Source organism: Pogona vitticeps, chromosome 2 (genome assembly GCF_051106095.1).
Source record: "Pogona vitticeps strain Pit_001003342236 chromosome 2, PviZW2.1, whole genome shotgun sequence".
Lineage (NCBI taxonomy): Eukaryota > Metazoa > Chordata > Lepidosauria > Squamata > Agamidae > Pogona > Pogona vitticeps.
In genome coordinates this window covers 21,792,909-21,818,177 of record NC_135784.1, presented here as the reverse complement: position 1 = coordinate 21,818,177, position 25,269 = coordinate 21,792,909, and the positions used below count along the sequence as shown (strand labels likewise).

The 25,269-nt window shown below is 44.1% G+C and overlaps 1 protein-coding gene across 1 annotated transcript in view; it reads left to right on the top strand.

The window, feature by feature from the left end:
• The window catches only part of LOC110091340 (alpha-2-macroglobulin), a 73,969-nt gene extending 63,068 nt beyond the window's left edge, over nt 1–10,901 (top strand). The window contains exons 32-36 of the mRNA XM_072988442.2: nt 2,461–2,551; nt 3,889–3,957; nt 5,724–5,826; nt 7,275–7,316; nt 10,500–10,901. Of these exons, the coding sequence (XP_072844543.2) occupies nt 2,461–2,551; nt 3,889–3,957; nt 5,724–5,826; nt 7,275–7,316; nt 10,500–10,525 (331 nt within the window). The 3' untranslated portion in view covers nt 10,526–10,901. The remainder of the gene's footprint in view (nt 1–2,460; nt 2,552–3,888; nt 3,958–5,723; nt 5,827–7,274; nt 7,317–10,499) is intronic.
• The last annotated feature ends 14,368 nt before the right edge of the window (nt 10,902–25,269 follow it).

The following is a 25,269-nucleotide window of genomic DNA, read 5'->3' as shown; positions in this document are numbered from 1 at the left end:
TGATGGGTAAAAGGGGACCGTGTGAGTGGCCAGTCAAACCGTGCCCTGACTTCACACAACATGGTGTCATTCTGGTAGACCTGGGCTGGGGAGGACACACAATGGAGAAATAACACGTTCTAGGTCACACAGGTTCCAGTAAATAGTGTTTTTTTTTTGTAACAAACATATACAGTAGGACCTCCTTATCTGGGGGATCAGTGTCCGCTGATTCACTTATCCACAGTCTGAAAATATTAAAACTATTAAAAGAAAAAGTCTCAGAAATATATATTTCTAATGATGAAGTTATCACAAAGAGTCGGACACAACTAAACGACTAAACAACAACAAATTATGAAGTTACCAGAACTGGCCTCTAGAGGGAGGAAGAGAACATGCTATGCATAACATTAGCTATTAAAATTTTTGTTGTTGTTTAGTCATTAAGTCATGTCCGACTCTTCGCGACCCCATGGACCAGAGCATGCCAGGCTCTCTCTGCCTTCCACTGCCTCCAGGAGGTGGATGAAATTCATCTTGGTCGCTTCGGTGACACTGTCCAAACATCTCATCCTCTGTCGTCCCCTTCTCCTCTTGCCCTCACAACTTTCCCAACATCAAGGTCTTTTCCAGGGAGTCTTCTCTTCTCATGAGATGGCCAAAGTATTGGAGCCTCAGCTTCAGGATCTGTCCTTCCAGTGAGCACTCAGGGTTGATTTCCTTTAGAATTGATAGGTTTGTTCTCCTTGCAGCCCAGGGGACTCTCAAGAGCCTCCTCCAGCACCACAATTCAAAAGCATCAATTCTGTGGCGGTCAGCTTTCTTTATGGTCCAGCTCTCACTTCCATACATCACTGCAGGAAAAACCATAGCTTTGACTATGTGAACCTTTGTTGGCAAGGTGATGTCTCTGCTTTTTAAGATGTTGTCTAGGTTTCTCATCGCTTTCCTCCCAAGAAGCAGGCGTCTTTTAATTTCGTGGCTGCTGTCTCCATCTGCAGTGATCATGGAGCCCAGGAAAGTAAAATCTGTCACTACCTCCATATCTTCCCCTTCTATTTCCCAGGAAGTGATGGGACCAGTGGCCATGATCTTAGGTTTTTTTTATGTTGAGCTTCAGACCGTTTTTTGCACTCTCACCCTCATTAAAAAGTTCTTTAATTCCTCCTCACTTTCTGCCATCAGAGCAGTATCATCTGCATATTTGAGGTTGTTAATATTTCTTCCGGCAATCTTAATTCCAGCTTGGGATTCCTCCAGTCCAGCCTTTCGCATGATGTATTCTGCATATAAGTTATATAAGCAGGGAGACAATATACAGCCTCGTCGTACTCCTTTCCCAATTTTGAACCAATCAGATGTTCCATATCCAGTTCTGTTGCTTCCTGTCCCACATATAGATTTCTCAGGAGATAGATAAGGTGGTCAGGCACTCCCATTTCTTTAAGAACTTGCCATAGTTTTCTGTGGTCCACACAGTCAAAGGCTTTTCCGTAGTTAGTGAAGCAGAAGTAGTTTTTTTCCAGAACTCTCTGGCTTTCTCCATAATCCAGCGCATGTTAGCAATTTGATCTCTAGTTCCTCTGCCCCTTTGAAATTCAGCTTGGACTTCTGGGAGTTCTTGGTCCTTAAAATAGTGTTCAGCATAATTCTAATTTTTCAGCATCCACGGGAAGATTTGGAACTGATCCCCCATGAATATTACAAACTAATGAGTAGGAATGAAGAATGAAGTTACTTGGGTGGCGTAGTGATTACCATTTTCTAATTAGCTTCAGAGGTTTTTAGAGGTATTTTGACAGGAAAGTTTTCAATTTTTTTTTTTTTGCCCTTTTCTCCTCAATCCCAGAGTCTCCCCCACCCAAAAAAAGTTAAAAGATTATTAACCACAAAAAACATTCTGCACCATTAAGCACACTGTCAAGGGCTAAGAGTTGCAGGGAAGCCCTATTCTATTTTCTCAGCCGGGGACTCTCTAGATAAGTCTGACTCCAGTTCCCAGAATCCCCATGCACCACAGCCAATGATAGGAACTGTAGTTCAGCACACCAGGAAGAAAAAAGTTGACATACATCCTTATTTCCTTTTGTCAACATATGAAGTTAAAGACATTTCCTTGAGAAATTGTGGCTGAAATCCTGTTGCGTCCTTAGGAAAACGGTGTAACGTTTAGAGGCAAATTGACTTCTGTTAAGAAATCTCTGTAGGCATTATCTGTTGCACGCCGAGTGGTGTGACTCTTCATGCAATAGATAGAACGTCTACAGAGATTTCTCAGTTTACGCCAGTTCGCTTCCAAATGCGACGCTATTGGCGTAGCTGCGCAACAGAATTTCAGCCAGTGACATTTTGCCCAAGGCAGTCAGTGAACCAGCTTCCTGATCGCACACACTCTCCTTTTTTTCGGAGCTCCGTTTGTGGGGATGTACGAGCGCTGGCTTAGGGTTCTGGTTTCTGAGAGGCTTTTCTCCCTTCCAGTTACACAGGCAAGCGCCCCGTCTCCAACATGGTGATCATTGATGTCAAGATGCTCTCGGGATTCATCCCAGTGAAACCGTCCGTGAAAACGGTAAGCTCCCGACCTCTGCATCAGGACTCCATCCTGAAGGATTTTCCGTCTCTCTTCACCTCTTCTTAAGAAGCCAAGGAACATCTCACTGGCTCTTGCCTGTGACGTCCAGCTGATGAGTAGCTGCCTCTGTTGATCTTCAACACTCAGGATAGGCTGGGCAGAGTCCTGGAGTCCTTGGAGTTGGAAGGGGGCCTAGAAGGCCCATCGAGGCCAACCCCTTGCTCAAGGAAGGAATCCAAAGCAGATCTGAGGGGAATTGGCGGTCCAATTTCCTCTTGAAAATTGTCTCCAGCATTGGAACGCTCTCCACCTCCTGTGGTGATTGGTTCCGTTGTCGTACTGCTCTAACGGTTAAGGCGTCTTTCCTGACATAGCTAAGGAGGCAAAGAGGCAGTCACGAAAGCAGCAAAATCAGGGAGCTAGACGGGGTACAGATTGTATTTGTCTTCAGTGTGGAAGGGATGGTCACTCTCGAATTGGCCTCCTCAGCCACACTAGATGCTGTTCCAAGTCCTCCATACAGAGCACGACACCATAGTCTCTCGAGACTGAAGGATGCCTATGATGATGATAAGGATAGCTCTGGAATTCTGTCCCTACGATTTGGCTCAGTGTTTCGACTCCGAACACAGCCAGACTTGGGAGTCTCCATGAGGAATGGAAGGGTGTGGGCCTCCACCTATCACTTCTCCACAGTTTGAACTATTCGGTGGTAGAGTGCCCTTGTACAGAGAGGTTCCATTTAGCAAATCAGCCAGTGAGACTGAGCAATCAGTTCCTTCCTTCACAGAAATGATGCTAATGGTGGCTATTGTGGTGGCAACCCCAGTCCTCAAGGCTCACACCGTTGTTAAGGGTGTGTTGCCGTTGCCCACCTGTTCTGCTCACAACCACAGAGAACAGGGTGGAAAACCGAAGGCCTCTGGGTTGAGTCCTGCCCAGTGGGGTTTCCAAGAGGGCCACCCCCACAACTCTTCTGCATGCCACCATCCGATTGTGGTTTTCCAGCCTTTGGGAGAGTTTTTCCCATTCTAACATGTTGAGCGGCCTCTCTTAAGGCTGACTCCCTGGAAGGAAAGCCTTTAAACTACATGATACGCTGGTCGGTGGGGCCATGCCCTTTGGCCTTTGGCCTCACCCCTTCGCCAGGATGTGGCCCATGAAGAACTTAATCTCAAAACCGAACTCAGCCCTCAAACTGACGGAGGTTCACTTCCCTTTGTAAAAAGGTTTTCCCCATCTTTCATTTCAAAGCGTTTTTGCACCCAGGCCTTCAGAGAGCGGCTCCATAGCATGGCCCAGTGAGAATAACCTTTCCTTTTGGCCCCTTCCAGCTGGAGAGTGCAAATAAGGTGAAGAGGACCGAAGTGAGCACCAATCACGTCCTGCTGTATTTGGAAAAGGTGAGTGACGAACGGGGACCGGAGGTGGAAGGAAGAGCCGCGGCTTCTGGGAGAGCCATCAGGCGCAGCCGAGGGGAGCCGAGTCCCCCCTCTCTGTGCATTTCCCGAACCTTTGGAAATACGGGGGCTTCAACCTGAACCCCAAGATCTCTCTCTCTGGAGGCCTTTGCTTGGAGGATCCTCTACCCAGCAAAGTGAGATGTGTGGATACCAAAAAGATGGCCTTCCTGGTGGTGGACAGTGGCCACGGATAAGTTCCTCCTGAGAGAACGCATCTGGTCTTTATGCTTTTTTCAGCACTTGCCATTTTATTTATTTCTTTATTTGGTCATTCATTCATTATTTTATTTAATTTAATTAGTGCAATGCACAATTCTGGGCGGTCTCCAGTGATAAAAACACGCCAATCAAATTAAAATAAACACACAGAGAATAGCAATAAACTCCAAGAGGCGTTCAGTTGCAACACAAACGTCAGGGATATTGAGAAGCGTCAGGCAGGGTTTCAGTAAAAGGGCCCCCTCTGAGAAGCAGGGTTTTTAAAACGACCCGGGAGTGGGTTCCAGCCTGTCGGTCCCACTGTGAAGAAGCCCCCGTTTCTGGTCGGTGATTTCCTGGCCTCCCTCGGAGGGGCCACTTGGAGGAGCAACGCCTGGGAAGACCTGGCGGCATTTTCCATGACAGGTTTGCGGTTGTCTGTTGTCGAGACAAATCCTTGACAAATGCAGACTCAAACCCACAAGAAGAGTCGTGGCCCCTTAAAAGCCGACTGATTTATTTCAATGTGGTTGTGGATCACCTTCCACTGTTAAAGTGGACTGGAATCTACAAAAGCCCATACAAAAATAGATCCAGCAGTCGTTAAGGGGCGACGACTCTTTGGCTTCTGTTTTTCCTCTGTGGATTATTTGAGTATGTTTTCTAATCTGAGCTGCTGAAGGGTTATTATTTAAGAGGGAGAAAAGGGAGAGGGACCAAAGGGCTTTAATTAACCAGCAGGCGATTAATTGTTACGGCCAGTCTTCTGTTCCTTCTAACCACTGACATATTTATGTCTATATGTATTTATTTACCCCATTTTTATACGGTCCAATGACTGTGAAGCACTACTCTGGGTGGTTGGCAGCAAATAACTCTAATGCGATACTAAAACAATAATAAATAATAATGCAGAAACAGGGAGAGAACCATTAAAGCAAACATGCCAAGGGCCACAGGAAGAGCCAGGTGATTGGGCAACCTTGGCAAGTCCGCCTGAAGGGAAGCCACTGAAAGCTTCTTTGAAGAACCTCACATTCCGCGGCCTCTTCCAGGGAGGGAGGGCGGGCGGGAGGAGGGCAGGTGCAGCTCCACCGGGAGCCCATCCCCAAAGGGCTGGGGCCAACGGCGAGAAGGCACAATTTCCAGTGGACGTCTTTCTGGCCTCCTTCGTCATGGCAACCTGTAGGAGCATGGCCTGCAAGGATCGGGTGGCGTGGTTCCTGTGCGTGGTGGGCTTTTCTTCAGCGTCTGCCCAAGGGGGAATCCACAAACTTCTTGTGCACCCCCCGGGAGGGCTGGAGCTGGTCGGAGGATAAGAGGAATTGCAGTCCAAGAAAACCTCGTTTCCAGGTTTGGGGTCCGGTCTCTCCCTGTGGGTCTGGTTCCTTCAAGCCATGGAGCTCTGCCAGCCCCATGGCCTTCCTCTTACGTCTTGGTTGACTGCGGCAAGGGGGGCACCATTGACTGGATCAGACCTCAAGGAATCCTGACTGTTTTGTCCACAGGTGACCAATGCCACCCAGAGTTTCTCCTTCACGGTGGAGAGAGACATCCCGGTCGAAGGCCTGAAGCCTGCCGTGGTGAAAGCGTACGATTACTATGAAACAGGTGAGAGAAGCGAAGGGGTGTCGCTCTAGCACTGCCGGCTGGCACAGCGTGACTCAGGCTCAGGGTGGCTGCGGCAAAAACAGCAGGCAAAGCGTTGTGGCCCCGAAGGAGCCGCCGCCGCCATTGAGTGAGTGATGCGGGGCCGTGCTGGCCGGGCAGGAAGGCAGGCGGGTAGGCAGGCAGTCGGTCCGGATGGAGGGAGGGAAGCAGAGCCGGCCATGCCTGAGCAGCCAGAGCCCACCGCTGGGCTGCCTGCCGCCCCACACCACTGAGCCAGCGGCACGCTCACTTGCCCGCCACCTGCCCACTTCCCCTCTTCCTCCTCCTCCTCCTCCTGCCGCCACCCGCCCAGCCTCTTCCTCGCCCTCCTCCCCGCCGGCCATGAACTTCCAGGATGGGCCCGGGCAGAGCCCTGGGCAGCAGCCGCCGGCGCTGCAGCAGAGCCGTCCACTCTATATTTTGAGTGGAAATGTTGGGGGGTCGTCTTATACGGCCAGTCACCTTGTACACTGGCAAATACAGTAATTTACTGGCCTTGTTGGGTGACTCAGGTGATTATTTTATCTTTGCAAACCGCTTAGCATCCTACACTAAATCAGCGGTATATAAATTTACACAGTAAACAAACAGTCCTACCTGAATATATTGATGTTTAAACACATGCTTATGTGGAAAAGTTATGTCTGAGAAATGAAACAGAAAAGCCATAAACCTCTTGATCATTTGTGTACTGATGGAAGTATTTGCCGAAATACAATGGAACGAGTTGAGCCTCGACATTGTCTTGGCGGGGGGGGGGGGGGAAGGCAGGGTTATTTATAGGAACGTATAGGTTATTTATGGCAGGAAAAAGGGATGCCCCCCTCCTGAAATTTTTGATTCAGTCCTTTTGCTCATCCCACAATCTTCCCTTGCTGTAAATAATTATAATGAAGGCGTGAGTGGGAAGGGGCTAGAAATCCCAAAAGTCCTGAGAGTGAACATCGTTTCAACAAGGGCCGTGAAAGTCCAGGAGTTGGGTGCGAACAGAGCCCAGCAAGTTGACTTCTGTGTCATTAGAAGCCTTGGCCCCGATTCAGTGGGCAAGAGACTGACCCGAAACTCTCAACGGTTTCCCCTTTGAAACTCTGCCCCCCCACCCTGCCGAGTCTCCACAGAAATATCCAGCCATGTGGATGGCTTTAATCTCCAGGCTTCTGCCGAATAAGGTGCAGAAATACTTTAGTGTTTCATATTGGTTTTACTTATATTCTAAATCTCAGCTTACTCTCAAAACATTCTCTGGGGGGGGAAATATTAAAGCCACCATACAAATCTATCTTTTACAAAATTTTAAAAACGACTCCCTGAAATGCAGCACCCAGCTGGTGTCCATGCAGAAAGTAAAAGGAGGCAGAGTTTGTTTTGATCAGCTTTCCTTTCTCCCCCCCCCCGCTTTGTGTTTCCAGATGAATATGCTGTGACGGATTACAACGCCCCCTGCAGTTCAGGTAGAGTATAAAGTATTATTTTCTCTTGCCGGGAACCATTCCTGCAGCTTTCTTGTCAGGATATTATGACCCATGATAGAGAACTGACTCTTATTGCATGAACCAAAGTTTACTAAGAGGCCTCCATCTCAAAACAGGGGTGCAGCCACAGAGTCAGCCCATGAGGCGGATGCATGTGCTTTTTAAAACAGCGACATCCTTGCCTTCCTTTGGAAGATCCTCCAGACCGGGAGAAGGAGCCATGAGCAGTGAGAACAGGGGAAATTCCAGGGCTCTAGATTCCCCTGGGTTTACTCTGAGTCAGAGGACACCCCCCGGAGAAGGAGGGGCAAGTTCCACAGGAGAGTGGGAGTTGTTAGCGAGTGGGGGCTTTGGAACCACCAAATCTCAGATGGCAGTCTGTTTTTTGGAAGAGTTCCCTTCCTACATGCAACCTGTCTCATGAAGTCGCCATGATGGTGAGTTAGCTGCTCGGAGAGGGGAGGCTTTGGAATTTATTATCTGACTGCAGAGCAGAGATTAACGATCTGCTGCTAAACTACGGCAAGTAAAAGATCAAACCTGCTATTTGAAAGCTGATGAGAAGGAGATCTCAAGCGGCATAACTTTGTTGATGCCGGTAACATTGGAGTTTTCTTTACTACGCCACAGCTCGGAAACGAAACCAACTTGCTCTTTTTCTCTCTTAACCCTCACCACCAGAGAAACTGGCTTCTCATAAATTTATAAAGTCAGGACTTAAGAACTCTAAATAACTCTACATAATTTAACCTAAGAGACTCTGTATCAGGTTACAAGGCAGTCTGTAAATCTGTAAATCACCCCCTTGTAAGACTTTAAGTGCGGTCTAGCTAATAATTCATGTGGGAAATCTAATTAACCTGCTGACTGCTACAGCCATGGAAGGAGAGGGAGAATCATCTTCACAACTTACTGCTACGGCCATGGAAGGAGGGGGGAATCATCTTCGCAATTTACAGTGGATTATATCAAGGAACTTCTTCAAGAATGTAAATTAACATAATTAGTTATTTGAAGATGCAATTTGAGGAGATCAGAATGGACTTGAAAATGACTTTTTCTGCTCTGCATGAAAAGATCGAAAGCAAGGACAAACAACTTAACCAGATCCTTAATGAACAACTTTTAATGTTGGAGGAACAGCCACCATCATCAGAGAGAGGCGAGGGATTTGTACGATCTGAAGAGAAACCAGAGTCAGAGAGAGAGAAGAAAAAGACTCCTTTTCTTCAAAGGATGAGTAAAAAAGACGAAAGGGGGGCGGGGAAGGGAGAATGTATCTCAAGATTGTCCCGAAAAGAAAGAATATAAAGGGGTAGAAATGGGCAAGGCTGAGGGCAGAAATTTACAATCAGAGATGACACACTATGTTGCTCCAAAATTTTAGAAATGATGGTAAATAATAATATTGGATGTTTTGTTCTAAGGCATGTATATGGAAATACCAAATATGTGTGAATCATAAGAGTGATTATGCTAACAAAATTAGATATATAGTTTTCTGTATATAAGAATGGAGATCATCGAGGAATGAATAGGCCTATGTGGATATTATGGTGGATAAGTAATTTTAAAGTGGAAATGAGGAATGTTTATGATGAGAGTAAGATGGATGGAAATGCAGATGAGGGAATTTGCAAAATTTATTATAAAACTAAGATGTTAGATACTTAATTAGATACACAAAATAAGGATGTGGAATATAACATGTGCAGATGCACATGGATATATTATTTCTGTAGTCAGAATTTATATAATAGATAAGCTGGTTGGGAAATGCCTCCCCGCCTGTATGTTTTGTTAGTCTTGTATGTTTTGTTAGTTTTATGTGTTACAGTGGACCCTCTACTTACGGAATTAATCCGTATTGGAACAGTGGCTGCAAGTCGAAAAGTCTGTAGGTCGAATCTCCATTGACCTACAATGCATTGAAAACGATTAACCCCATAACCAGCGGTTTTTATTCTATTTTTGTTCCATTTTGGGTTTTTTCTGGTCTGTAAGTCGATTCTCCGGCTGCAAGTCGAATCTAAATTTTGTGGCCAGAGAAGTCTGTAAGTCGAAAAGTCTGTAAGTCGAGCCGTCTGTAAGTCGAGGGTCCACTGTACTGTATTTGTTTGTAGGTATTTTGGGTTTTTTTTTTTTTTGTAGGTATGTATGTTATTAAAAAAAACCAATAAAATGTAAAAAAGAAGAAGAAGAAGAAGAAGAAGAAGACGAAGAAGAAGATCCTCCAGACCAAAGAGGGATTACCCTGAGGGCTGTGGGGCTTTTAACGTGTAACAAATTTTGATGATATAAGTTCTTTCTTATTGGAAGCTGGAATGGGCATGGAATTGAAGTGGGGAAAATTGATTTCTTTGAAAGTAACCATGCTGGCTGGGGGAGGGTGGTAATTTTATCCCCTAAATGTAATTTTCATAACTCTGGGGTTTGTGGTATAGTCATCATCATCACCATCATCGAAATGGGTGCAGCCTCTCTCAAGGAGACACAATGGGAAATCAAACTCCCAACTGCTGGTTCCACAGACCAATACAGAGACCACTGAGCTGCCCAGCAATAGGGGAACATCCAGTTCTCTAAAAGGGCCTGGCCCTTGGAACGCAAAAATCCCTCAAAGGGCATTTTTTTCACCTCCCAGGCCTTCCTGCAAAACTCCCAGTACAAAAAAACAAAACAAAAATGAAGACTTGTTAAAAAAAGAGAAGGTGCTTTTCAAAGTCTGCAGGCGCTACCGTTTTTGTTTTTGATTTTTGCTTGGCCGTGGAGCCAGAGGTTGGGAGTTCAATTCCCCACAGTGCCTCCTGGGAGAAAAAGCAGCCTGGGTGGCCTCGGGCAAGCAGCACAACAGTCTCAGGCCGCCACCTAGAGGAAGAGAAGGGCAAACCACTTCTGAGTCTTCTCTACCTGGAAAGCCCTGGAAAGAACTGACTTGACAACATATGACCATCATCATCGTCATCATCATTGTCGTCGTCGTCGTCGTCGTCATCATCATCATCATCATCATCATCAATAATAATAATAATAACAACAACAACAACAACAATAATAATAATAATAACAACAATAATAAATTAATGCAACTATGCCTTGGCTGATGCCTTGGCAAACACTTGGTCTAAGGAAATGACAATGCTTCTTTTCTTTCCACTACAGATGAAATTAAAAATGGAAATGCCTGAACAGCGGAAACACAGCCATCTCCATCCCAAGAAATTGTTCCCATCTCTTCCATCTTCCAGACAAAGTGACACAAGGAGGCAGGGGGGGGGGAAACACTTTGTTTCCCCCCCCAAGACAAATGTCCTTTTTATGGGGGACTTCTTTATCATGCAGCTTTCTAAGGCTCAAGCCTGCTACAGCAATGCCCAGAGAAGCAGAGGATGGGGGAAAGAGAAGACAATTCTGGGGAAACCATCTTAAAAGTAAAAAAAGATAAGAACACCATACAATAAAAGCACAATGTCCACCTTTTCATATGCTAGGGCCGGGAAATAAAGTGTTTTCTGTTATTTCCTATTGTTGTTTGGAATAAAAAGAATATTTTCTATTCCGCAAGATGTGTTTCAAGTGTTTCTTTAACAGATGGTAGCTGAAAAAGGAAAAGCCTCCTAACAATCACTCTTTCTTTCTTTCTTTCTTTCTTTCTTTCTTTCTTTCTTTCTTTCTTTCTTTCTTTTCTTTCTTTTCTTTCTTTCTTATCTTAATCCCTTTCCTTCCCTCCTCCTCCCTCAGTTTTCAGTTCTATTTCCAAAATCCAGCACAGGGTTAAGTCTGAACTATTGTGGTTGATTGCTGTACAGTACCTATGGCAAGATCTACATCCAGTCCCTATGGGATTAATGGGTTTTGCCTTAACTGAAGTGGACCTCACCTGGAAATATGATCTGGTTTAGAGGCAATGAGTTCTGTCTCTCTTCCCAGTAAGACTCTACAAAAGGGGTTAATTGCTTTTGCCTGATGGCACACGGACTGACACACTGACCTAATTGACAGAACGCGATGGAGACGGTGTGCTTGCCTGTGCCATAGGCATTTCCGAAGCTGCTGCCACCCTTCCTGCTTTTACTATTTTGGTATGTTTTGTTAGTCTGCTTCTTAGATTAAATGTGTAGTTTTAGCAGTTTGTTGTTTTACTAGGGCTGTCCTGTTTACCCTTTTTCTAGGAGACATAGATAAAGATTATTACTTCACTTTCATCTCTGTGTCTTCAATTTTTTTCACAGATTGTATTAGCAGAGGGTGGTTTTGCTTTTCAAACGGCAGATTAATGAGTTGCTTGGGTTTTTAAGAGAAGACACTGAATGTTGCTGTTGAAGATTGAAACTTTTTTTGATTCTCCTTTTGAAGTGCAGGTGGCGAAACAGAGGACTTTTTTTGGGCAAACATTCCTCTCATTTTTAATTGGGGAATATTGCATTTGCTTCTGGCTACAGCTAAAAGACTAAAAGGAGTCGACTTTTTTTGAGATGGCAAGAAACTGTAAAAGACTAATAAAGTGATAAGATGATTATTATACATAGCCACACAATCTTCAGTGAATTAAAAGTGAAGTTGTGAAAGGGAGGAAATAATTTTTTGTCATACAAGAAGACAGCATTTAGCAGCATAGAGATGTCTACAATTCTAGAAGCTAGTACACCCACTCAACATTTTCAGCTGCATATAAGTAACAGTGGCATATTTACAATTCCAAAGCTTAACCAGAACAACTTCCAAATCTTGCAGGATGCAAGATGAAGAGTTTCTCTTCAACTACAGGACTGTTTAAATGTTATAGACCAGGATATGCCTGAAAGTCAGCCAGCACAGAATAAATATAAAATGAAAGAAGCAAAAGCTTTAATGATGTTATAATCCTGTATCATGAGACTCCATTAGTAATGAAGTGTAAAACAAAGGACTACATAACGCTCTAAGAAGAGAATATTTCAGTGTGAAGGAAAAAAGGCTAGTGTGCCGTCCTCAGCGGAGGATAGACAGTAGGAGACATCTGGATGTGTAGAGGGAGAACTCATAAAGATAGAGGAAGAGGAATTTAAGAGAGAGAGCTATAGAGATATGTTTGGCGGAAGACAAGGGGGAGGAACAAGATCTGATCAGACCTCTGGGTAGTGTGGGCGGCATATAAATTAAATAAATAAATAAATAAAAATATTATGGGATGAGGTTATAAAAGGAGAAGGAGAAGTGCCGGAATTTAGAATTGAAGTAGGCGAGAAAGAAGTGAGCAGGAGAGACCGCGCAGTACAGACAGACAAAGTGGAAGACCAAGCTAATAAGGTCTGTGACTTGCTGAGAGAAATTTCCAAACTTCCAGCCGGGTGGAGGGTATCTTCCGGAGCCTTCTTCGCCCAGGGGTGAAGAGAGGGTTGTTAAGCCCTTAGAATGGACAGTTGTGGTTTACCCCCGCAACCAAGGGGGAGGGAGGAAGGTAATCCGTCCCGGTCCCACATGCAACACCCCACCCTTGGAGGGCGACTGGGTGAGGCAACCATGCTATGGGACGGTGTGTGCAGTGAGGAGTACCATGATGGGGCAGATGACCGACCAAGAGCACCTTGGTCCAGCCCCGATGTGAGAGGAGATGTGTTTACGTCAGAACCAAAGATATTGAGCTATGGACTGATTCCAGAGTTAAGCAGTCTTGATCCGTTTTGCAATATTAATCACGAAGCAGAAGAGAAAAAGTTAAGTTTGTTGAACAGTTCAAATCACCTCCGTCTCTCATTCCCGCCAAAATGAAGGAACCGTTACCAATTTCAGAAGAACCCAATCACATTCAGTAGATCAAATAATGTGATACTTTTGAAAGAAAGAATCAGGCATCGGCATCCTTCAGTCTCGAAAGACTATGGTATCGTGCTCTGTATGGAGGACTTGGAACAGCGTCTAGTGTAGCTGAGAAGGCCAATTCGAGAGTGACAATCCCTTCCACACTGAAGACAAATACAATCTGTCCCCCGTCCAGCTCCCTGATTTTGCCACTTTCGTAACTGCCTCTTTGCCTTGGCCTGCTGGACGAGGGTCTCTTCAAATTTGGGAGAGGCCATGATGCACCGCCTGCCTCCAGGCTGAACGCTCAAATGTCAAGATTTCCCATCTTATACAGTGTAAAAATGAAAGAAGGAACTAGCAGGATGAAATATTAAAACATGCAGGAGCAGAGATATCCGATTTTGAGTTTCATACATATATATTACTCAGTTGGTCGCAATCTTTTGCAAATCAAAAGGCTATGCTTGAGTGTACTGCAAAAGTGGACTTGGACTATACAGTTGCCTATCTGAGAGATTCTGGACAATGGATAACATACCTGAAAAAAATGTCTGTGTTAAGAATGAGACCTGATACTGAGGAAAGGAGATGTTATGCTCAAAGACTGGACACATTGCCAAATATTGAAGATTTCAAAGTGTAGAAGCGCAAAAGCCCAGAAGCACAAGCGTTTCCTTTGAAAGAGTGGCCCTTAGTGGCCGGGGACATTTAAGCAAATTTCACACCACCACATGGCAGATCAAATATAAGATACAAGCAAAGGTCTAAGTATGGCACCAAGACTCAATAAGAACTGTCCCAATTATCTGATTATCAAGGTGTGAACGATAAGAGGCATTTTCTTCTTGACAGTGGCAGTTTCATCCACAGTTGTCGATTTAGAGAAAGCCTCAGTGAAATTGATACAAAGAACAGATCAAAGATTAAATGTGCTCGAAATTGAAAAAGTAACTTTAAAGAGTTCTCACTTCTAAAATTCTAAGAGTTCTAAGAGTTCTCACCTTACATTAACAAAAGCTGCTTTTGTCCCTGAAGCCTCAAATAATCTACTTAGTACTAAAAGAATTGTAAAGAACGGTTATACTGTCCTACGTAAAGGTGACCCAGGAAACGTTATCAGTGATAGAACTGGTCTTGTACTGAAGGTTGATGAGAAAGATGGGTTCCATTATACTGTTGATGAGAATGATAATATTAATCCTGCAATAGATGAAGGAAACCAAGCCTTATGAGGAAAGGCTGAAAGAACTGGGCATGTTTAGCCTTAAGAAAAGAAGACTTGAGGGGTGATCTGATACTTTTCAAATACTTGAAAGGTTGTCATACAGAAGAAGGGCAGGATCTGTTCTCGATCATCCCAGAGTGCAGGACACGGGACAATGGGCTCAAGTTATAGGAAGCCAAATTTCAGTTGAATATAAAGAAAAACTTCCTAATGGTTAGAGCAGTGAAACAATGGAACCAATGACCTCAGGAGTTGGTGAGTGCTCCAGCCCTGAAGGCATTCAGACAACCACCTGGCAGATATCCTTTGATTTGTATTCATGCATCAAGCAGGGGGTTGGATTTGATGGTATAATAGGCCCCTTCCAACTTAACTATTCCATGATTCTATGATTACATACAGTGGTGCCTCGCATTACGACGTTAATTTGTTCCAGCGAAATCGCTGTAGTACGAAAACGTTGTAATGCGAAAAGAAAAAACCCATTGAAACGCATTAAAGCCCATTTAATGCATTCCAAAGGGCTGAAAACTCACCATCCAGCAAAGATCCTCCATAGGGCGGCCATTTTCGCTGCCTGTGCAGCATACAACGTCTGTCCTAGTGAGTACAACTTGCAGGCTCTTCGAGCTGCTCGTAGCCAAGTCCAGCAGGCTGCCAGGAGATGTTCCAACGATTATTGGCTTCAGCTCTGCTCTCAGATACAGATAGCAGCGGACACAGGTAACATCAAGGGAATGTATGACGGTATCAAGCAGGCTTTAGGTCCAATATAGAAGAAATCTGCTCCCTTGAAGTCTGCTACAGGAGTGATCATCCAGGACCGAGCACAGCAGATGGAACGCTGGGTGCAGCACTACTCTGTGCTATATTGTACAGAGAATGTAGTAACCAAAGTGGCATTAAATAACATTGAGTGCCTGCCTGTCTTGGAAGAGCTTGACAGTGAACTAACTTTAGCAGAAATAAAAGTGGCCTTGGATTCTCTTGACTCTGGCAAAGCACCTGGGAAGGATAACATCCCCGTTGAAGTGTTGAAGCGCTGTAAAGAGATAATCACCACCGAACTGTATGAAGTATTTTGTCTTTGCTGGAGTACCACAGGACATGAAGGATGCAAATATTGTCACATTGTACAAGAACAAAGGAGTCAGGGCGACTGCAATAACTACCATGGCATCTCTCTTCTTAGCATTGTAGGGAAGCTGCTTGCCCGTGTTGTGCTGAAGAGGCTCCAGGTACGTGTATTAATTGGCTGTCCTCTAAGCACAGAACTATTGGTGTTAAAAACTTCTCATTTTGCTTTGTCTGTTCCTCATTCAGGACAGTGGGGGGATTGGAAACAATCCTCCACAAATCCTCCCTTCTCAGCAGCATTTCGGCTTTAACTGACCAAGTCAGATAGTTCCGTTCGTTTAGCTTTGTGAGAGAGAATCCTCCCATTCCTGCTGCCCCAACTGACTGCATTTTACTGCCTTTTTATCTCCATCCTCCATCCTTTAGCCCTCCTGGGCTCTGAATGGAAGGATGTTCACCTTACTGGACTTTCTCCACTTCTGGACTGGTTCCTCTGCCCTCTGTGGTACCCTCTGGCACTCACTGGCTTCTCTGGTGCAAGGCAGACATCTCTGGGCCCATAACCCCTTGTTGGTGTATCAGTCCAGGCAGTCCAGTTGAATGACATAGATGAAGACAGCTTCTCTCAACACCAAGTATATTTACAGTATATACAGAAGTTTAGCAGTACAAACCGGCAGCATGACAGTATGACATTCATTAAAAGAGATCTGTACATCTTCTCCACATATCCACACATGCACATTTACATACAGCCAATCAGTGTGGACATTGCATCATCCCAGACTGCATGATTCAATATTTTGCACACCTGTCAAGTATGGCTGCTGATTATCATAGGCCTTATTCTGCCTCAGTGTGGAAATTATCCTTGACAATATTTACAGGAAGAAGGATGTGGGCAATAAAGAGAAAGACATTCCAACCACAAGAGGAGATAAGATATACCATCGTCATCTGTGCTATAATTAAATCATAAAGGAAAGGTCGGTGGGGAGCTGTTGGGTATTGGAAGGTATAAGAATGTCTGAAAAAGAAGGGCTGGGGCCACCACCCACTGCCTGCGTGCCGTCGGTGTGCTGGCCCTGTTGCTTTGCTCAGCTAAATAAAGAAACAGTTAAAGGATCTCCTCTTTGTCTCATTGATTGGCATACCCCTGAGAAAGACAAAGGAAAGAGCACTCAGCTAGCGGGACCCAACACTTCCTACTTAATCTTCTTTTTATGTGTTGCTATTCTACCAATCCATGACAACTCAGTTTTCCTTAATTTGTATCAAAAATACAAAATTAATCTTAGGGTATCATCTTCTTTTTATGTGTTGCTATTCTACCAATTCATGACAACTCAATTTTCCTTAATTTGTATTCTCAAAGGCTTTCATGACCGGGATCCGATGGTTGTTGTAGGTTTTTCGGGCTGTCTGGCCATGTTCTTGAGGTTTTTCTTCCTAACGTTTTGCCAGTCTCTGTGGCTGGCATCTTCAGAGGACAGCACTCTGTGCTCTGGTGCAGTTGGCTAGGGAGCGCAGTATTTATGGCTGTGAGATAGGCTTTTGTCTTTTTTTGGTAGATGGTTGATTGTAGATGGGTCTTGTTGTGAGTGTATTGTTGTGCTAAGGAGAACAGATTATTTGTTGAAGACTGCACAGGGAAGCCATTGAAATCCACAAGCACCAGCAGAACTTCAAAAAAAAGAGGAAACTGTGAAGCTCAACAAAACTTGGCTCCCAGCTCTCAAAAATACAGCGTGCAACAGGTCAACGAACTCCACCCAGGCACAAGAACAGGGAATCACTACACATAAAATACCAGCTAATGACACCCATCAACCACAGTGACAGATAATCTCTTATCTGGAGAGTTACGCTATTTCGTAAGAGACAAAAACCCTAAAAATATACTGGAAGCAAGTGAGAAGGCGGATTCTATAAGTGAGATAAGAAACCTCAGGTTCTCTGAGGTAAAAATTGGTGGGAAAGTGTGGGACGACAGGAGACGAGGGACCACACCCAATAGAGAATACCTCGGAAGTACAGAAGCTACTGGAAGCCATTTTAAAGGCAAGCCCTCATCCCCGGAGCTGAGTCACCTGAAACAGAATAGCTTGGCAGGGCTCAGTATTTTGAACCCAGAGCCAGTAAATTATGTTACCTCTGCAGGGAATAAGGACACTTTTGGGCCCAGTGCCAAACACAAAAGACTAGAGATGTTAACCAGCAAAAAGGGGGAAATTCCAGTCAGCCAAATAAGGTATTTTGTGTACAGCATAATGGAGCTACTAAAACAGCAGTAGAATCTGTTGCCATAGCAACCCAAGTAACAGAGAAGGAAGAGAAACCAGATCCTCCTGTGGCTAGGGCTAGGGTCATCCAATGCTTTTTGATAAAAAGTAACCAAAATCTTCTATGCAGCTCAGGAGATGTTATTTACATTGATAATAATAAGTATCTGGCACTAAAAGACTCCTGCTCACAAGTTACAGTGTATCACCCAGATATAGTCCCTAAGGAGAATATGTTGGAACAGGAAAACATTTCTATTAAAGGGATTGGATCTGAAATTGTGGTGTTGGCCATGGCAAAAATTCCCATAAGATATAAGGGATAGTCAGGAGTTTAGAAGGTGGCTATATCTGATCAAATTCCTGCCCCATGTTTAATAGACCTGGATTTATCTGAGCATGTGCAGAGTGTTTTTCCTAGAATTTTCTGGGAGTCATAGAAAGAGGAAAGGAGAGAGAGAGAGAGAGAGAGAGAGAGGATGATCAGCAGGCTGAAACGAGTCACAACATGGCCTGAAAGGTTAGCATCTCTTCTCACCTTAGGTAGCCAGGGCCAAGCAGCCACTGGAGCACATTGGATCCTGTTTTGGATTTCCATAGTTAACGCAGAGCTTTGAAGTCAGAGATCTACTAATATTAATAAAAAGCCCCGTATTACAGCCAAGACTGCTTAAAACCTGAGTTCGATCCCGGAGGGCTCAAGTAGCCTGCTCAAGGTTCACTCCACCTTCCATCCTTCCAAGGTTGATAAATTGAGTACCCATATCACTGGGGAGGGAGAGCAATGTGTAGCCTGAAAAATTAAATTGTAAATTGTAAACTACCCAGAGAGTGCTTTAAGTGATATATGGGATGGCTTATAAGCAGCACACTTGCTTTTTGCTTTGCTCTAAAAAGGGCAGGTGCAGGAAAGCTTTAATAAATCAATTGTTTGTATGCCTCTTCATGCCTTAATAGTTACTGTGCTGTGTACTGGCCTGACAGAGTAGATTGGCCTGAATGTGCGTGGCTGTGAAATCCCTTAATAGAAACAGCCTAATCTTCTCTGCCTAGCAACAGTAGTTAAGAGCTCAGTCATAACAGCTGCCTTGTCTAATTCCTCACCAAACACATAATTTTTTGAAAACTGGTTGCTAACTGGTTAATGCAAGCAACATGCCTTTGATGCTTTCTTTACTTTATTAGCCTCAGAGGACTGCATAGTTTAAAATGGTGGACGTATATGAAATAGAGGTAAAAATTAGAAGCAAGTTAAAATGTTAAGATAATTAGACCGTTATTGACCAGAAGTGGGCTATTTTTATAGTTTTATCTCGGCCATTTGCTAGATCTTCTTTTGTACATGTGGTGAAGCATAAATTACATGCACATTAAGTGCTGCATTGTGGGTGATCACGGAACAAAGGAAGGCTAATTGCCTTAGAGTAAGTACGTGGTGGCGCTGCGGGCTAAACCGCAGAAGCCTGTGCTGCAGGGTCAGAAAACCAAGCAGTCGTAAAATCGAATCCACGCTACGGAGTGAGCTCCCGTTGCTTGTCCCAGCTCCCGCCAACCTAGCGGTTCGAAAGCATGCAAATGCAAGTAGATAAATAGGGACCACTTCGGTGGGAAGGTAACAGCGTTCCGTGTCTAAGTCGCACTGGCCATGTGACCACGGAAGATTGTCTTCTGACAAAATGCTGGCTCTATGGCTTGGAAACGGGGATGAGCACCGCTCCCTTGAGTTGAACACGACTGGACTCAATGTCAAGGGGAACGTTTACCTAAGTACAAAGGAGTCGACAAGCAGATGTCTGAGACAGCGGAGCCTGAAGGCAACGCCCTGAAAGCTCCCTTTATTGACTAAGCATGAGTATGTTGTGAGAATTCGGGACAGCCTGCCCATGTCAGTTCCTGTATCATAAGGGCCACCTTTTTTGTTATTTTTATTATTTGGATAACTTGGGTTTGGGTATGGGATACAGAAGGTAAAAGGGAAGGGAAGAGGATTTGGGTTCCGGGGAGAGAAGAAACAAAAATATACTAACGTCCATTCTATTCATATTGCAATATCAAGATTCAAACTTGGCAGTTCTGCTATTTTCTGCCTTCCGTATTTTAGTTCACATTTAGCTCTTTGTTATTCGAACACTATCTGATGACTCTAACCATTTGTGAAATAAGTCCCATCTTTTTGTTGCCTTTTGTAATTAATGGATTATCACTTCTGATAAAATGTCCATTTCTGCTGTTTCCTTTATCATTTCCGTAAGATCTTCTTGTTTCGGTACCACCTGACTTTTCCAATTTTTAGCATAAAGAATTCTAGCTTCCCACATGTGTTTCACATTTCCAACAGCTATTTGATACATCTGTATACATCTTTGACAATTTTTCAGCAGTCATATGCCATCTGTAAAACATCATATATATGTTCTCTTTAAAGTTAACCAATTTTCTGAGCTTTATATTATTTTGCCATATTTGCGACCATTGATCAATATCAATATATTGATCCTATATATATATATTGATCCTATATTCTGTGCCCAGTTAATCATACATTCTTTAACCATCTCATCTTGCGTTTTAATTTCTAACTTGCCTTCCAGACCATAATAATCAAAGTTGCTGGCCTTATATTCTGTTTAAAGAGAAGATCCGTTTCTTGTTTTGCTTGCTTCTTGAAATCCTCATTTTTTAGATGCATAGTATTAAGCTTCCAATTAAATTCTCTTGATTTACTGCCCAATTGTAATGAGATTGGGTTGTGATCTGCGAATGTATTGGGTAAAATATCTATTTGTTCCAATTCTTTCATTAAGCTTGTTGAGATCCAGCATGCATCAATTCTTGACCATGATTTGTGTCTATTAGAATAGAAGGTGTAGTCTTTTGTCATTGGATTACATATTCTCCAAGCATCTATGATGTTCACTTCTTCTGCCAGTTGTAAAAAGTTTCTTGAAATTGTACCTCTTTTTTAATTTTTTTATCTGATTTTGTGTTTAGTTCTTTATCAAAGACAGCATTAAAATCTCCCATCAGACAGTAATAATCATAATCTTTATTTATCAGTTCTAGTTGCAATTGTTTTAAAAAAATTCTTAATTTCCATTTGGTGCATAGATGTTAACAATTCTTTGATTCTCTTTGAATTTCCACCATTACTATCCTTCCATTGTCTGAGGTATAAATCAGTTTTGGTTCTAATTCATTCTTGATATACATAGCCACACCTTTCTTCTTTTTACTTCCATCCGAGGCTGCAAATAATTTTCCTAATTTTCCATGTCAGCGCCCGTATCACAAGGGCCACCTTTAGGACACACTGCCCATGTCAGCTCCCGTATCATAAGGACCACCTTTAGGACACGCTGCCCATGTCAGCTCCCATATCACAAGGGCCACCTTCAGGACAGGCTGCCCATGTCAGCTCCCGTATCATAAGGACCACCTTCAGGACAGGCTGCCCATGTCAGCTCCTGTATCATAAGGACCACCTTTAGGACAGGCTGCCCATGTCAGCTCCTGTATCATAAGGACCACCTTTAGGACAGGCTGCCCATGTCAGCTCCCGTATCACAAGGGCCACCCTCAGGACAGCCTGCCCATGTGAGCTCCTGTATCAGAAGGGCCACCTTCAGGACAGGCTGCCCATGTCAGCTCCTGTATCATAGCAAGGACCATTTTAAGAGGGAATCGGGGCTGCGAGTGCTCAATGGTAATTAAGACAGCAACTTGAGTAGAACCAAAACCCCTGCTATGAGGGTTGGTAGAAGGACCCATCTGTGTTAATGGAAGCAACAACAATTGAGCGATAGACTCACCTGCAGGAAGGGCCTGTAGTGTATCTGAATAAGTTTGAATAATTAGAGGTCCTTCAAAATCCCCATCAATTATGCCTGGCACAACAAATAAACCCAGTGCAGAGATACTAGAGCGGGTGAGAATGAGACCTACAGTGTCTTCGGGTATTGGTCCATGACGTGCTGTTTTGACTTTGTAGACAGCGAGAGGGAATTGATAGTCAAACTCTTGACCGGCACTTTTAACAGTAGCAGGTCAGATTTCTTGAACTGGGGTAGTATTCACTGAGTTCCCCTCACTTGACCCGGGACTGGTGGACCACCCGACTTGGAGTTTCCCGGTGTTGGAACAGACCGGCACTGATTAGCCCAGTGATAACCTTTTTGACACCATGGGCATTTTTTAGAAGGCCGCTTATTATTTTGGGGGGTTGATCTACATTCCTGACTGAAGTGCCCTTCCTTGCCACAGGAAAAACATTTGCGATTTTGAGTGGGATTCAGGGAGGTAGCCATGGCTGTGGTGAGAAGTTGTTTTGTGAGTTTCTGTGCTAGTGTTTTGACATAATTTTAGCATGGCAGCAATGTCAGTCTCTGGCTTATTGTAAATAGCCTGAAGGGCAATTTACAATCCATGTTAGCATTTTCAAATGCCAGCTGTTTCATTAAAATATTAGCAGCCTCAACATTTTCAACCTACTGTTCAATCGCCCTTTGCAATTTGTTAATGAAAGACATATAGTTCTCTGTAGGACCCTGACGCAAATTGGCAAAAGACCCTAAAGGGGTACCTTTGTCTGGGATTTTTATCCAGGCTACTCTAATAATGTCAGCCACTTGTGCCAATCCCCTGCTAGGGATGGTAATCTGCTGTGCTATGGTGATAAAAAGTCCTTCTCCAGTTAGCATATCTGCAGACACAGCAATATTGTTTTGTAAATTATCCATGGCCATAATGACAGCAGCATCTTTCCATTCCTGCCAAAAAAGTAGAAATTGCCCAGGAGAGAGCATAGCTTTAGCCAAGATTTTCCAATCAGCTGGAATGAGGTTTCCATTTTCTCGTAACCCATCAACCAACTCGAGAGTGAAACTGCTATGAAGACCGTTTTCACCTACACTTTTTTTCAACTTTTTAAACATGGCAAGGGGAAGACTTTTATGAAGACGGTATTCCTGGTTGTTACAAATCACAGGACAAACAGACATAAGGGGGAGGGCAGCAGCAAGATCGTTCAGGTTTCCTTGGGCCATAATATCAGATAACATCTGCTGCGCTGCTCAACGAGGAGAGGGAGGAGAGGGAGGAGAAAGAGGAGACGGGACTGTTGGAAAAGCGGCAGGAGCTGCATAGGAAGGGAGATTGTTCCTATTTTCATGGTGAACAGGTGGCCTAGAGGGTGGAAAAATCTGAGGGGCTATTGGAAAATTAGCTAAAGACAGAGCTAACAAAGGGTTCGCGATCTTTGAAATCGCATCCCAGCAAAGATGCCATGTATGGAGGACTTTAACTGGAGCAACTGGGTCCTTAAGAAGTTTATTTCCAATTTTATCCCAATCTGAAAGCTTAAGGCTTCTCTCTTCTGGGTACCAAGAACAAAAAGTACTTATTTCCCTCAGTAAACCTTGTACTGAATCAGATACGTCACGGTGACCCTCTCTATGAAGCAAATAAATCAAGTCTCATTTACAGTGGTGCCTCACTTAACGAGCGCACCGTTTAACAACGAATCCGCATAGCGATGTCGCAAAAGCGATCGCAATGCGATGTTTAGATAGGGAAAAACTCGCATTGTGATGATCAGTAAGTGTTTCGCTTACCGATCTTCGCATTGCAATGTTTTTACAACAGCTGATCGGCGGTTCCAAAATGGCCACCAGATGCCCAAAATGGCCACCGCAAGTGTTTTCGCGCCCTGCCCTCGCTTACTGAGGGCGCAAAAATGGCGGTGCTATGGAGGAACATCGCTGAACAGTGAGTTTAGGGCCCCATAGGAACGCATTAAACTAAGTTTAATGCGTTCCTATGGGGTTTTTCGATCCGTTTAGCGATGTTGCTGCATAGCGACGATTAATCTGGAACGGATTAACGTCACTATGCAGGGCACCACTGTATGTTGTTTTTGAAGCGGTGAAAGGGAGTTACCCATTTTGTTTTAAACTAAATAGTCACCAAGATCCTAAAAAGGATGTAAAGATGCATCTGTAACCATGCAGAAACATGCAGAGAAGAAGCGCGCCCCAGATACAAAAGTATACATTTTTATAAGGCAAACATGAAAGAGGGGCTAAGGGAGGTTGGAAGGAGGAGGAGTAATGGGAAGAGATTCTGTAATTGGGATGAGGTTCTTCTAGTGTCTGGGCTGTGGACAATAATTCATTCTTCTCAGCTCCATGTCAGGCACCCGGTTTTCTCCAAGGACAAATTTCCAATTTAGGCTAATTAGTTGCAAGCAACGGAATGCAGGCGGCCTCCCTCCTTTGTCTAGTTGTCTACTAAGCAGAAACATTAATGTAGCAAAGCAAGTTACAGAAGGCAAAATAGCTACAGTTAAGCTAATATGTATAGTAAAATATGATAGTAGGCATCCTTCAGTCTCGAAAGACTATGGTAGCGTGCTCTGTATGGAGGACTTGGAACAGCGTCTAATGTGGCTGAGGAGGCCAATTCAAGAGTTACAATCTCTTCCACACTGAAGACAAATCCAATCTGTCCCCTGCCCAGCTCCCTGGTTTTGCTTCCTTTGTGACTTCCTCTTTGCCTCGGCCTGCTGGACAAGGGTCTCTTCAAATTGGGAGAGGCCGTGATGTACCGCCTGCCTCCAGGCTGAACGATCAGATGTCAGAGTTTCCCATCTGTTGAGGTCTATTCCTAAGGCCTTCAGATCCCGCTTGCAAATATCCTTGTATCGCAGCTGTGCATGCTGAAAATTCCAGCTCGTTCTAGGACTACTCTATTTGGAACTCTGTCCTGCCAGGTGATACCAAAAATCCGTCGGAGGCAACGCATATGGAAGTGTTCAGCTTCCTCTCCTGCCAGGCACAAAATGTCCAGGACTCACTGCAGTACAGGAGTGTGCTCAGGACACAGGCTCTATAGACCTGGATCTTGGTATGTGTTGTCAGTTTCTTATTGAGCCATACTCTCTTTGTGAGTCTAGAGAACATGGTAGCTGCTTTCCCAAAACGTTTATCCAGCTCGACATCTAGAGACAGTGTATCAGGGATCATTGAGCCAAGGTACACAAAGTCATGAACAACCTCCAATTCTTGTGTGGAGATGGTAATAGAGGGAGGTGAGTCCACGCCCTGGTCCATGACTTGTGCTTTCTTCAGACTAATTGTTAGTCCAAAGTCTTGGCAGGCCTTGCTAAAGCGATTCATGAGTTGTTGGAGGTCTTCAGCAGAGTGGGCAACAATGGCTGCATCATCTGCAAAGAGGAAGTCCCGCATGCATTTCAGTTGGACTTTGGTCTTCACTCTCAATCTAGAGAGATTAAAGAGCTTTCCATCTGATCTAGTCCGGAGATAGACACCTTCTGTTGCAGTTCCAAAGGCATGCTTCAGCATGACAGCAAAAAAGATCCCAAAAAGTGTTGGTGCGAGGACACAGCCCTGTTTTACTCCACTTCGGATGTCAAAGGGATCTGATGTTGAGCCGTCAAAAACTACAGTGCCTTTCATTCCATCGTGGAAGGACCTGATGATGTTAAGGAGACGAGGTGGACATCCAATCTTGTAAAATATACTTACAGAAAATTAAAAGTAGCAAGTAT